This window comes from Frankliniella occidentalis, unplaced genomic scaffold (assembly GCF_000697945.3).
Source record: "Frankliniella occidentalis isolate FOCC.00 unplaced genomic scaffold, Focc_3.1 Scaffold30, whole genome shotgun sequence".
NCBI classification, from domain to species: Eukaryota; Metazoa; Arthropoda; class Insecta; order Thysanoptera; family Thripidae; genus Frankliniella; species Frankliniella occidentalis.
The window spans coordinates 1,398,537-1,410,620 of NW_026267160.1; the positions used below are offsets into that span (position 1 = coordinate 1,398,537).

A 12,084-nucleotide genomic window follows, 5' to 3' on the forward strand; every position below is an offset into this window, starting at 1 on the left:
TTATTATTTGTGAGTTTCATGTTTGACTGTGATGTTGATAAATTAGTTTTAAATGTAACCAGATTTGTCTCTTCTTCATTTATTAATCTCAAAGGTCTTTAAGACAAAGGAAGGCAGTTGTTAATCTTGATATCTGACAAACCTGTAGTAGCCCCTGAAGAACATGTCTGTCTGCCTGTGGGCCAAATGCAGGTTGCAGGTCTTTGCTTCTCGGAAATTATACAGTTAACAAAGCATTTTGGTAAAGCTGGAAAGAAAAGGAATGCAGGGAACATCAAAACGAAATTCACTATGCTTGAATATGGTGACTTCTTTTTCCTTGTTCCCCGCATTTTTCTGTGTTTCAGCTTTGCCGGAATGCTTCATTGCGGAAGATGCGGTGGTCCGCCGCACGACCCGTACGGAACTTTGCTTATTTGGCACAAAAATGGGGAAACACATTTACTGTTGTATATCAGGGTGGGTAGAAGTAGTAGACGTCGTGCTGGGCTAACTCTGGTTTATTGGGCGGTACGAGCAGGAGTGACATGATTGCGTGCAAGCAAAGCACAGGTAAACGAAGGTCACAGTATTGACAGAAAGCATAGAGGGCGCTAGAGGTACCAAACAGAATTATACACAGGATGACTATAGGCAGGGATACAGCACTCCTCACCGTTTACAAAAAAAAGTAAAAAAAAGATAAAAGCATACATAATTGAGAATGACTACCAGAGGTAGTCGTTTAAATTAACAATGCTAAAACGTGAACCAAACAGCCTGGATTTTTTAACAATGCAAAAGAAGAGGCTGTGTAATGAATTAATTTACACGGCAGGATGCTGTGAAAAAATTGAATGAGTTAGCCCTTTTAATTGAAGTTAAAACAGTACAGTAGACAAAAATATATTAAAAGATCTACATTGAATGCATTAAGCATAGTAAAGAAGCGTGAAGCCAAGATTTAATTGATATGAGCTAGAAGCATGAACAATTAAAATTGAAATTAAAATAATGAGATTAAAACAAACATTAAGTTAATTGAGTACAATGATCATTGAAATGAAAACACAAGGTTTGAATTGAAACAAAGAAGCTGAAAAATACATAACAGCCAAAGAAAGCATAAAAGCTTAGAAGCAAAAGAAATTGCCGAATGCAGGAAGCACAAATTAATACAAACATTGATAGGTATCACAGAGGAAAAGTATCACAAATGAATACAAAGATTAAGCATCAGAGAATTGACCAGGAATTTTAGTGAGTCTGCCACTTCTGGTCTCTTGAGCCTTGACAACAAATGCAGTTCTCTTGGAGCCTCTGGGTCTCCCTCTCAGACCTCGACCACGACCTTGGCTTGGTGATCCAGTAGATGTCTCTCTGGTTGGACTAGCTTGAGGGCTGAGCACCGGGGGGCTGGGGGACCTTGAATTGTGCCCAGCAGGTGGAGGTGGCGGTGCTAAAATGGCCTGAAGAGGCTCCTGGTTTGCTTGCCTGTCTGTAGACCAAACATCATGCGAATTAGAGCTGACAGTTGTTTCTGGCTGACCAACCTCTGCCTTCTGGGGTGGCGGCGGGGGAGGGGCGGCGCTCTGATTTTCGAGACGGCGTTGCACTTCATCCACCGACACTCGAAGCGAAGATCCGTCGTGTAACAGCACCACGTAAATCCTTTGTCCCTGATGCTCCTTGATCGACCCTGGCTGCCAAGAACAACTGTTATTTTGGCGTTTTAAGGCCCAAACCAGAGTACCTGGCGGTAAAGGTGGTGGAGTTGGCCTTTCAGAGGTCCTGGATGCGGGGTGAATCTTGGAGAAAGTTGATGGCAGTGGTCGACCAAACATTGCTTCCCCAGCTGAGATGTTGGAGGGAGCATGTGGCATGGTCCTCATCGCCTTCAGTACCCGAGCCAGTCTGGTGTGGATGTCACCTTCACTGAAGCGAGAAAGAAAAGTTTTGAAAGTTTTGACAGTGCGTTCAGCCAAACCATTGGATGCAGGGTGCCATGGTGGTGATGTCAGATGCCGAACTCCATTCAGCTTGAGGAAGTTCCGAAACTCCATAGATGTAAACTGAGTGCCATTGTCGGTCACGATGAGGTCTGGTACGCCATAATCTGCAAAGCAATAACGGACCAGGGTTACCAATGTAGATGCAGACAGATCACCTACCAACTTGACAATTGGCCACTTGGTGTATGAGTCCACCATGATTAAATAGTTCCTCCCATCCAGTGGACCAGCGTAGTCTAGATGAAGTCTCTCCCATGGTTTTGTAGGGAGTGGCCATGTGGAAGTGATGTTCTGCGGAGGTTTACTTGCTGTTCTCCGACAGTTACTGCAGGAAGCTACAACTGCAGCTACATCCTTGTCCAAACCTGGCCACCAGACCAAAGACCTTGCCATAGCTTTTGAATAGCAGATTCCAAAGTGGTCACTGTGAATCAGCTCTAGGACTTGAGGTTGCAGATTTTCCGGAATCACCACTCTGTCATCAAACAAGATACAATCATTAAGTAATGAGAATCCAATTGTTTCACGAAAGAAGGGTTTGAATTCTTCTGAAGGGGCCTTCTCTGGCCAACCCTTATGAATCCATTGGTAAACTTGTTGAAGAATGGGATCTCGTTCCGTGGCAACTGCAATGTCCTTAGCTGTTAGTGGGTAATCAGACTCCTCAGATAGTAAGAAAATACATACAGGTTCATAATCTTCTGTGGTCCCAACCGCTTGAGGATGTCGGCTTAACATGTCTGCTGATGCCATGGATTTTCCTGGGCGGTACTTCAGATCCAAATCCATACTGCCAAGCTTGAGCGCCCACCGCACCATCCTTGGTGACAAGTGGTCTGGCAGCGGGGCCCCTGGCTTGAAAATCTCAACAAGAGGCTTGTGATCAGTGAATAGAGAAAAATGTCTCCCATACAGATACTGGTGAAAGTGAGTGACAGCAAAAATCAAGGAGAGCGCTTCTCTGTCAAGTTGAGAGTAACGGCGTTCCACTTGTGACAAGGTACGAGATGCATAAGACACAGGATGTTCAGTAATTGAACCATCCTCATTGACAACAAGGTGATTTAAAACTGCCCCAACGCCTACCATTGATGCATCAGCTACCACAGATATGGGAAGCTGCAAGGAATAATGATGTAGCATTGGTTTAGAAGTCAGAATTTCCTTTACCTTGTTCAAGGCGTCTTCGTGCACTTGATTCCACTCAAATTTTCTCTTCTTGTCTAGCAGCCGGTACAAGGGTTCCAACACATTTGCCTGATCCTTGAAGAACCTGGTGTGGAAAGCTATGGTGCCGAGGATAGATTGGAGTTGAGAAACTTCTGTAGGTGCCGAAATGTTGGCCACCGCCTTGATCTTCTCATCAGTTGGGTGAACACCATTCTTGTCAATGCGATAACCCAAGACATTGATTGCCGCAGCAGCCCAAATGCATTTAGCACTGTTGAGACAAATTCCAGCTTTGCTCAGTTTGCCAAGCACTTCTTGTAGCTTGGAGACATGATCCTGGAATGATACAGAGAATATATATATGTTATCCTGGTAAACCATTACTTGCTTGGAGCTGCCCAGCAACCCATCCATAATCCTCTGGAATATTCCTGGTGCCACCTTGACACCAAATTGTAAGGTTGTTGGACGGAACAAGCCCTTCTTGGTGTTCACAACCATGAGCTTGCTTGTCTCCAAGGTTAGAGGGATCTGGAGATATGCTTCTTTGGCATCCAGTTCTGCAAAAACTTCACAGCCAGCTGCCATGGCCAAGATTTCGTTGACCGTGGGAGAAGTGTAGGTATCCGGCTGTAACACTGGGTTAATGGTTGACTTGTAATCAGCACATAAACGAATCTCACCGTTTTTCTTCGGAATTGGAACAAGGGCTGTAGCCCAGGACACTTCAGTAGGGTCAATTGATACCCAAATTCCAGCCGCAACTTTTGCATCAATTGCTTCTTCAACCCTGGCAGCCAACGCAAACGGTACCGACCTTGCATAATGGTATTTTGGTTGAGTTCCTGGTGGCACGCCAAAGTTGGCCGGAGGTCCAGTATATCTTCCTGTTCCTTTCCCTGAGACTGCTGGAAAAGTATGGACCCAACTGCGCAAAGATCCTAGTGAGACTTCTGGAGTTGGATCTGCCTGAAGTGCGTTGATGGAGTAGCGACCAACTTGATAAGACTTCTCCAGGAAATCGGCACCATACAGAGCTGAGATCCAATTCCTGCCAAAAAGATTCGGAGCGGCTCCTGCCTGATCAGCGGTTATCACAATTGGAAGAGAAAGGGTCTTACCACGGAAGACAACTTCAACGTAGGATTGATAGGTGTCATAGATAGCATCCTTGGCACCCCACGTAGTCAGTGCAACTCGAGCAGATTCCCGTGGGACATCTCCAAAGGTCTTCTGGAAAGTAGATTCAGACATCACAGTCTTGGCGGCTCCATCATCAATTTGGAAGGTTACTTGCTTGCCATTAACCAACAAGGTTATGTAGAGTGGATCGACCTGGGGGTCGCAGCGGATGGAGTAAAGATCCGAAAAGCCACCCTTGACATCTTGGAAGGGAACCGTCGAACCTCCCGACGAACTAAAACCTGAAGAATGAGTATCATTAGTGGAAGTCGACAGCATTTTACCTTGTGGGCTTGAGTTGTTGTTGTTGTGAGGAGCTGAGGCCGAGCTGTGCGACTGTACGAGGTTGGTCTCCACCTTCTTCTTGCTGCTCTTCTTCGCTTTGCATGCAGCTAACAAGTGGCCAACCTTTGAACAAAAAGAGCACACACAATCCTTGTATTTAAGCCTGCACTGTTTCGTAACATGCCCAGCCTCCCCACAACGAAAACATGAAACCTGATTAGATGTACCACTAGATGTACTTGGTTTAGAAGGAGGGAGTGATCTAGCAGTCTTCTGCTGGAAGTTACCCTGAGGTTTCTGAGGAACTTGCTTCCTTCGAGAGTGCATGACATTGATTTCCACTTGGTTTTGCAGACTGTTGATGCACGCTCTACTGGATTCTGAAGCATGAATGATGTTTAGGGCGCCTTCCAGGCTAATCAGAGAATCCGCGTACAGTTTCTCCTGTATTCCACGATCACGCATACCCCTCTTGAGTTGATATGTAACCAAGAGTGTGGCTTCTTGCTGACCAAAGCCTAAATTCTCGGACAGACGCACGAGCTCTGCCGAATAAGCTGCCCCCGACTCCCCCTCCTGCTGGAACCTCATCACGAAGGTGTTAAATTGCACATCGCGATTGACTGAAGGCTGAATCTTGTCCCTAAGGAGTTCGATCATCCGTTTGTATGGACACTCTGTGAGTGGCAAGGGATCCGCCCATCGCCGGAGTTTGCGTTTGGTTTCATCACAAATGCATTGACACAAGATGCCTCTCATCTGTTTTTCTGAGGTGACAGCCCTGGCCTCCATGAGCAATGTTAGCTCTTCGAGGAATTCTTCCAAACGCTCTGGCTCAGATAACCGAAACATCAAGCCCGGCTTTTCAGCCATGATGTTCGGATGAGCAGTACGTACTCACAGCTGATTCAGTCCGAAGTTCCAAGGGAGCCGGGTGGCGAAAGAGGTTATGGCACGCCGGCCGATGGTCCCGCCGAGCAGCCACAGCAACGATCTAACGAGTTCTTCTAAGATCTGCTTCCTCGTCGCCAGTGTTGTATATCAGGGTGGGTAGAAGTAGTAGACGTCGTGCTGGGCTAACTCTGGTTTATTGGGCGGTACGAGCAGGAGTGACATGATTGCGTGCAAGCAAAGCACAGGTAAACGAAGGTCACAGTATTGACAGAAAGCATAGAGGGCGCTAGAGGTACCAAACAGAATTATACACAGGATGACTATAGGCAGGGATACAGCATTTACCTTTGGAAAGAGAGGAAACCACAAGGCAGTTTTATGTCAAGACATCAATACTTAACAGCCAAACACTCAATTAGGGAGGCTGTAAAAGACTATGATGATACTCTCGAATGTCTTATGGTCACACCATACTTTAAATAGCCCCGACATGAATGTACCGATTTAGCTCAAAATTAGGATTTGAGGTCTTTCAGGGACGAAGGGTTTGACCGAGTTGGACCCACACATCCAGGCTCGTCCAGGGGGTGACGTCGGGAACTTCACGCGGCACCCAATGACACTGTATTTGAGGTTCCAGGCAATAATAGAGCACGTAGTCGTACTGACGGAAGAACAGAAGTGTTGTGTTGCCCATATCTTAACCACGCGCTGTAGCAACTTCACATAGTACTGTCCTTTAGCCGGACCGGACTGTGGGCCGACGGCGGGCGGTGGCGGTGGCGGCGGCGGGCGGATGGCTTGAGGACTTCCCCCACCCAGTGGCGCGCGCGAGCGAACGTAACCGCCTCGCTTGCTCGCTTGCCTTCGGCTCGCGCCAGCTCGCGCGGCGCCTGTTTGAGACGTGCGTCGGTGCGCGCCGCAGACCACGCACTAGCTCAGCACCAGCGCGCGGAGCACGCGAGTCTGCACGCCGCGTCTGTCTCCGGGATGACGCCCGGAGCCTTGCCGGCCCTGCCCCTGTAAGCCCCCAAGCTCAAGGATGGACCAGGCTCGGCAGCGTAAGGTAAGACGACGTCTCAGGTGTCAGGCGGGACTATACCGCCGCTCGCCCGAACCCGTCCACTGCACCGCACTGTACGCAAGGGATGCGAGCGCGCATTAGCGGCGTCCTGTGACGGACCCACCCGACGACGGACCAACGCCGGGGACGGCGGCAGCAGGCGGCAGCAGCTCCCCGTTTCCGTCCTTTGCCCGTCCGGGGCCGTGTCCTCTGCCCGTCGCGTGCTGACCTGTCATGCCCATTAGTTTGGTTTGGCGACAGTCCCGGGCCGGGCGTGGTCGCCGCGTACCCCACCCGTGCCGCCGTCACCTGTTTGCGAGACGAACCTGCTTACTACTGCCTCGCCTCGGCCAGGCCACAGGCCAGCTCGGCGGCTGGAGGACCGCCTCGCCCCGCCTCGCGCCGCTCAGGGTCACAGCTATTCCGTAAACAAGTGCGGGCCCCCGCCCGGCTTGGGTCGTCGGGATGCACGCCGGCCACCGTCGTCGCTCGTCCTCCCGCTTCCTCGACGACGACAGCAGCAACGACTCGGTGCCGCTGCTGGACGAAGTCATCACGGCCCTGGAGAGCTACGACATTGTAGGAACTTGTCTGCGGGGCCCCCGACGTGCCTGCGCCCGCGCCCGCCCTGGGCCATGGACAGCAGCTCCCCTTTGTGAATGATGGTTCGCCGCGTTAACGACGTACTCGGAGGAGAGGGGGGCACCTGTGGTGATGCGTGACGTGGTGACATCGACTGGGGACGAGTCGTGTAACAGGCTTGATATGCGCTTTCTCGCTCTTGAATGGGTATCTCGACTCATCGCCGCGTCCCGTAGGTAGGCCGAACAAGTGGCTGCGCGAGATTTGATTGCGGCTCATACTGCGAACTGTTGTTTGCGCCGCGGACTCATTAGGCATCGCGTCAGCGTCTCGTCCTCGTCGTTCGTCATGGGGCGTCCTGGATGCTGCCGCCGGGGCAGTGCTCCTCTAGGCAGGCTTCTTGCTCGTTATCGGCCACCTCTTTCAGCCGCACGCGCCCCGCCCCCGCCGCGCCTCCGCGACGAGCACGCGTCGCGTCCCATTGATGACCCCCGTCCAAGGGCACCGGCCGCCGCCGCGCGCGCCTAGAAACACCTGCCCGCCGCCGCGTCTTTGTCGCGCACCGGGAGGCTGGCGATGACGCCGTCCCCACTGGGACGCGCGCGCGTCTCTCCTGCGACTTTGCCTCCCGCCACCAGCAATCTTCCTTTGGTGTTTTGGCTGCCGTGCCGCCGCCCGCGCCGCGCCGGACCGGCGGCGTTGACGACCGTCTCCAAGTGGCCGCTGCTGGCCGGGCCGAGCCATTACAGCTCGCACGTGACGACCGCTGCTGGGATGTCCCGGCCCAACGGTCGGTAGACGAGCAAGACTGACAACGCCTACTGCCAAAGACGCGCCGGTCGTCATACAGTTTGTCGTTGTGGTCATTTCGCATACCCCTCGGCACCAACCACGACTGCGGTTCTGCCGGGCCATCTGCCAGTCTGATTGGATTTATTATTAGATTATTATTTCTCTTGTCGCATTTTACGTGTGGCTCGCGGCGCCACCGCCGCGATGTCCGGGGCCCGCGAGCTCCGTTGGCGAGAATAATGTAATTCATCGTGTGTCCCCGGAGAAGGAGGGGGCAATGAGATATACGTCTATGCGTCTCTATACGCTGTCGCGTCACAACCAGACGAGACGTACGCCGCGAGCATGAGGCAACGTCACACTCCCGCCTTGTGTGAATTAACTTTATAGTGTGGGTCCCCGGCCCCGGCAGGCCCTGTTATCACTGCAAAGCCTTTACATTTATCTCTCTAGCCTTCTTCGATAATGCGCAGTTATCACTGGGGGCGGTATTTTACAGTGCAAGCCTCAAACACGACTACGTCAACTATGCACTGCATACATTTGTTGTAGTAAAGTTCTCAGTGTAGCTAGCTCCCGCCCGCCACGCCCGTGCATGTGCAAAGCTCGGCGTCGAGTGTGTAACGTAATCCCCAAACAGCGGCAGGTGGCCTAGGGCAACGCGGAGCCCCGCGCCGAGCAGCAGCGACACTCTCTCACACACACCTAGCCGTGTTTATCGCAGGGATACTACTTGTTTGCCGTACATTACGAACCGATATCGTGTGGGCAGAGCGGCAGCAGGCCGAGCAGGTAGCGGATGATTAAGGTAGGCCAGGGCCACCTCGAAAGTTAATTGCCCGGCAGTGGTTCAGGGTCACGGCGGCGGCAACAGGAGTCGTCCTATCAAAAGGAAAGATAGAGCTCTTGCTGCTTGTGATGTCGCGAGCATCTCAATGGGATCGTCCAGAAAGTACGTCCGTTATTCGCTGTGCCGTGACGAACCTGCCATATTCAGCTGATGCATGCAAGCTCTCATAGCGCCTGATGGGCAGGCAACATCTCACTTGCAGTGCACGCGTGCACTGCGGGATGGCCTACCCCGAGTCCCGCAGGCGCTCAGCTACCGACTAACTGCCGAATGAATAATGTGAGGAATACGGACGTACTTTTCGGACGATCCCTATGTGGAACATCCGGAAATTGTAGTGAGCAGAGGAGAGGAGAGGTCCCTCCCCCCGCCGGCTATCAGCTGATCTGCAAAGTCAACGCGTCGCACCGCGCTGTCTGGTGCGAAGACGCGAGGCGAGCCGGCTCGAGCACGCACTGCCGTGCCAAGAACCACACGGCCCGGCCGCGCACGGCCAACGGCCGCCCTTTCAGCACTCGGGGCTAATTTCATTTGGCGGAAACGGGCGCGCGGAGGTATTCGTCGTCTCCTTTCCGCAATCGAAATATATAGAGGGCCCCCTCCTGACTTCCTTTCGGCCACCGCACCCCGTCACGCACTCACAAAAAATAATATTTGCTCCAACGTCAGTCTCGTTCTTGTAGCTAGCCAGGGTTGTTGACCCAAAGACACTTCGTTTGCTAACTCTCAGCCGGTGGTGTGGTGCCATCGACTCGTACATCATATTATGTCCCGCTCCAAGGACAAAATATTGTTGGTGCAGTGAAACATGTCGTTGGAACACTGTCACACATTTTTTTGCGTGCGTGCCCTACAGGGTGCGAGTGGTAAGGGGTTGGGAGCGGGGACAGGGAAGTGACGAGACCGCGCGTTCTCCGTCTCGTTGTCCAGCTGTCTGATTCAGAAGATCGTTCAAGAGGGGCTCTCCTATACCTGCCCTATGAGTGCAACAAGGACGGAGCTATACGGGAGGTATAGGAAAGCCCCCCTTGAACGATCTTCTGAATCAGACGACAGTGTCATGTGTTGCATCGGGGTCCTGTCCTGCCCCACCGAGCGCGAGCCTCGCCCTGTCGCACAGCGGCCGCTCGGTCGCGGGTGCGCGTTGGGCTGCCTGCCTGCTGGGCTCTGCCGGGCTCTGCTCACTGCCCCCACTCTTCATTCTCAACATTTCTAATATTTATTAATATCTGCTAATATTTATTTTAAAATTGTTAAAAAGAGAGCGTGCTGTGTGCTGCAGTGGGGCTTTTTAGCCCTTTTTGTATGAAGTCCTTAAATAAAAATTATTTCACTTTCAATTTCTTTGTTCGCAGGTCGCCGGCGGTGATGGCGCGCCGCCGCGGCCCCCCGGGGTGGCCACTCGCACGACCCCCGGCGGGCTGCAGCTGGGCCCGCCGTTGGGCCCCCTGCGCCCCTCGTCGCAGATCTCCTGGGCGGACGGCGTGAGCGAGGACGACGACTACTTCGCCAGCCTGGCGGCCCGGCGGGGCGGCGCCGCGCGCGGCAGCAGCTCCACCGTGTCGGCCTCCACCGCCTCGGTGGCCGGCAGCACGGCGGGCGCCCCGGGCTCGCCGCCGCCGGCCTACTCCGCTGGGCCCGCGCTCGCCTTGGTCCGGCAGCCCTCCTCGGCCTCGGAGTCTTCGGAGGAGGCCGCGTCGGCGCCGCTGCTCGGCGCGCAGCCCGTCCGCCCGACCGTCGTGGTCACGTGCCCGTCGCCGTCGGGGCCGTCCTGGGTGGCCGTGGACGTCCCCGGCACCTCGGACACCCCCGGACAGGACGAGCAGCCGCGGCGCCGCCTGCACCGCCGCAACTCCATCAGCATGCCGAGCCTCCCCACCGGGCTGGAGATGGAGCACGCCGCCGCCGAGTACGACGCCAGGGTGAGTCGACACGGGCGCGTTTCTGATTGGCCGCGGGCCGGGCGTGGTCCTCACTGTACTTGGAGCCCGGCCGGCGGATGCCAGGTCTATTAGGGCCCATAGGGAGCTCTGGAGCGGGCCGGGCCGCGGTCGCACACTCGCCACGCCGCCGCACCTTGGAGAGGTCGCGCCGCGCGACGCCCGGGGCCTTCCGCGACGCGCGCGCCCGCACCGCGAGCACCCCGCTAATCCCCCGCGAGTGCCCCCTCCCCCACCGACGGGTACAGGCGCGCGCGACGACGACGCCGGGCCGAGCCGGACGGGTAGTGCCGAGATAGAGCCCCGCGCGCCGGGACCGAACCTGGCCCACCGCCTCCTGAGCGGCGACCGCTAGCTCCGCGCGCCGTCCAGGGATCACGTCGCCGACATGCGCGACGGGGCAGTCATCGTCAGGGTAAGTGTGCGGCGAGGGAGGCATACAAATGTTGAATGGGGAGCTTTTAAATCCAGGAGGATAAAAAAAATCTGTGAGAAGCAGAATTGAGGTCTGGGGGAAGAACTGAAGAGCTGTCCGAATTGTCTTCTAAAAGTAGGGAACCGTATTGTCAGCGTTATGCCAATAAGCTACGTTAACCGGTAGTTGTTGCTTCACCGACCGAATTCCGTCGATTTTTGGACCCACCTCGCCTCTGGCAACCATCTACAACGAGCCGGGCCATGCCATGAGGCTTCAAACTCGTAAGAAGTCCGGAGTCAAAAAATAAAAAGTTACGTCCGAAAGTGATCTTACAGAAAGCATTGCTGAGGTGAGTAGAGACAGCCGGGCCCTCCTTAGCCTTGCCCGCCCGGTCCGAGCGCCTGCGAACGCTCCGGGTAGGCAGACCCGCTGGACTCCCGCGCGTGCACGTGTCACGATTGCCTACCTACCAGGCGCTTGAGCTCCCGATGCCTCCGTTTTACACGATTTCCCGCCAGCCGTTTAACGTATTTCCGAGTGGGGCGCCACGTGATGGCGTGGAAGGACGTCACGGGCGTCCTTCTGGAGCTTATACGCACTGTACTTCTAACCAGAGGGGGAGGGGGTATGCGGTGGGGCGGCAGGAGGGCGCGTCGCGTCGCGTCGCGTTCGCCTGCTAGACAGACGCGGACGCGCCAACTCGAGTCTGAACTTGGTCGTCGCGGCGCTCCTCGCCGGCGCGAGCGGTAGCTCTGCGTGACAACAGCGGGGCAGCTTCGCGGGCGCGCCTTGATTTCTGCTCTGACGGGACGGCGCGGCCGGCCGGCCGGGTCGCGGACGCTGAATGGGGCGTTCCAAATGGAGAGTGTCACGCCAGGGGCCGGGCCGGGCCTGGACGGGAACGGCTCAGCTGGACA

General features: G+C 54.4%; 2 protein-coding genes across 2 annotated transcripts in view; one reads left to right on the forward strand and one right to left on the reverse strand.

Annotated features, from left to right (window-relative positions):
- Window positions 1-484: 484 nt before the first annotated feature.
- Window positions 485-6,310, reverse strand: LOC113208223 (uncharacterized protein K02A2.6-like). Its single transcript, XM_026425131.2, has one exon. The coding sequence runs from the start codon at window positions 5,499-5,501 to the stop codon at window positions 1,209-1,211; it is 4,293 nt and encodes a 1,430-aa protein (XP_026280916.1). The 5' UTR covers window positions 5,502-6,310; the 3' UTR covers window positions 485-1,208.
- Window positions 6,311-6,902: 592 nt separating this feature from the next.
- The window catches only part of LOC113208159 (uncharacterized), a gene marked incomplete in the record, with an annotated part of 11,647 nt that continues 6,465 nt past the window's right edge, over window positions 6,903-12,084 (forward strand). The window contains 2 exon segments of the mRNA XM_052265763.1: window positions 6,903-7,164; window positions 10,165-10,731. Coding sequence (XP_052121723.1) covers window positions 7,051-7,164; window positions 10,165-10,731 — 681 coding nt within the window.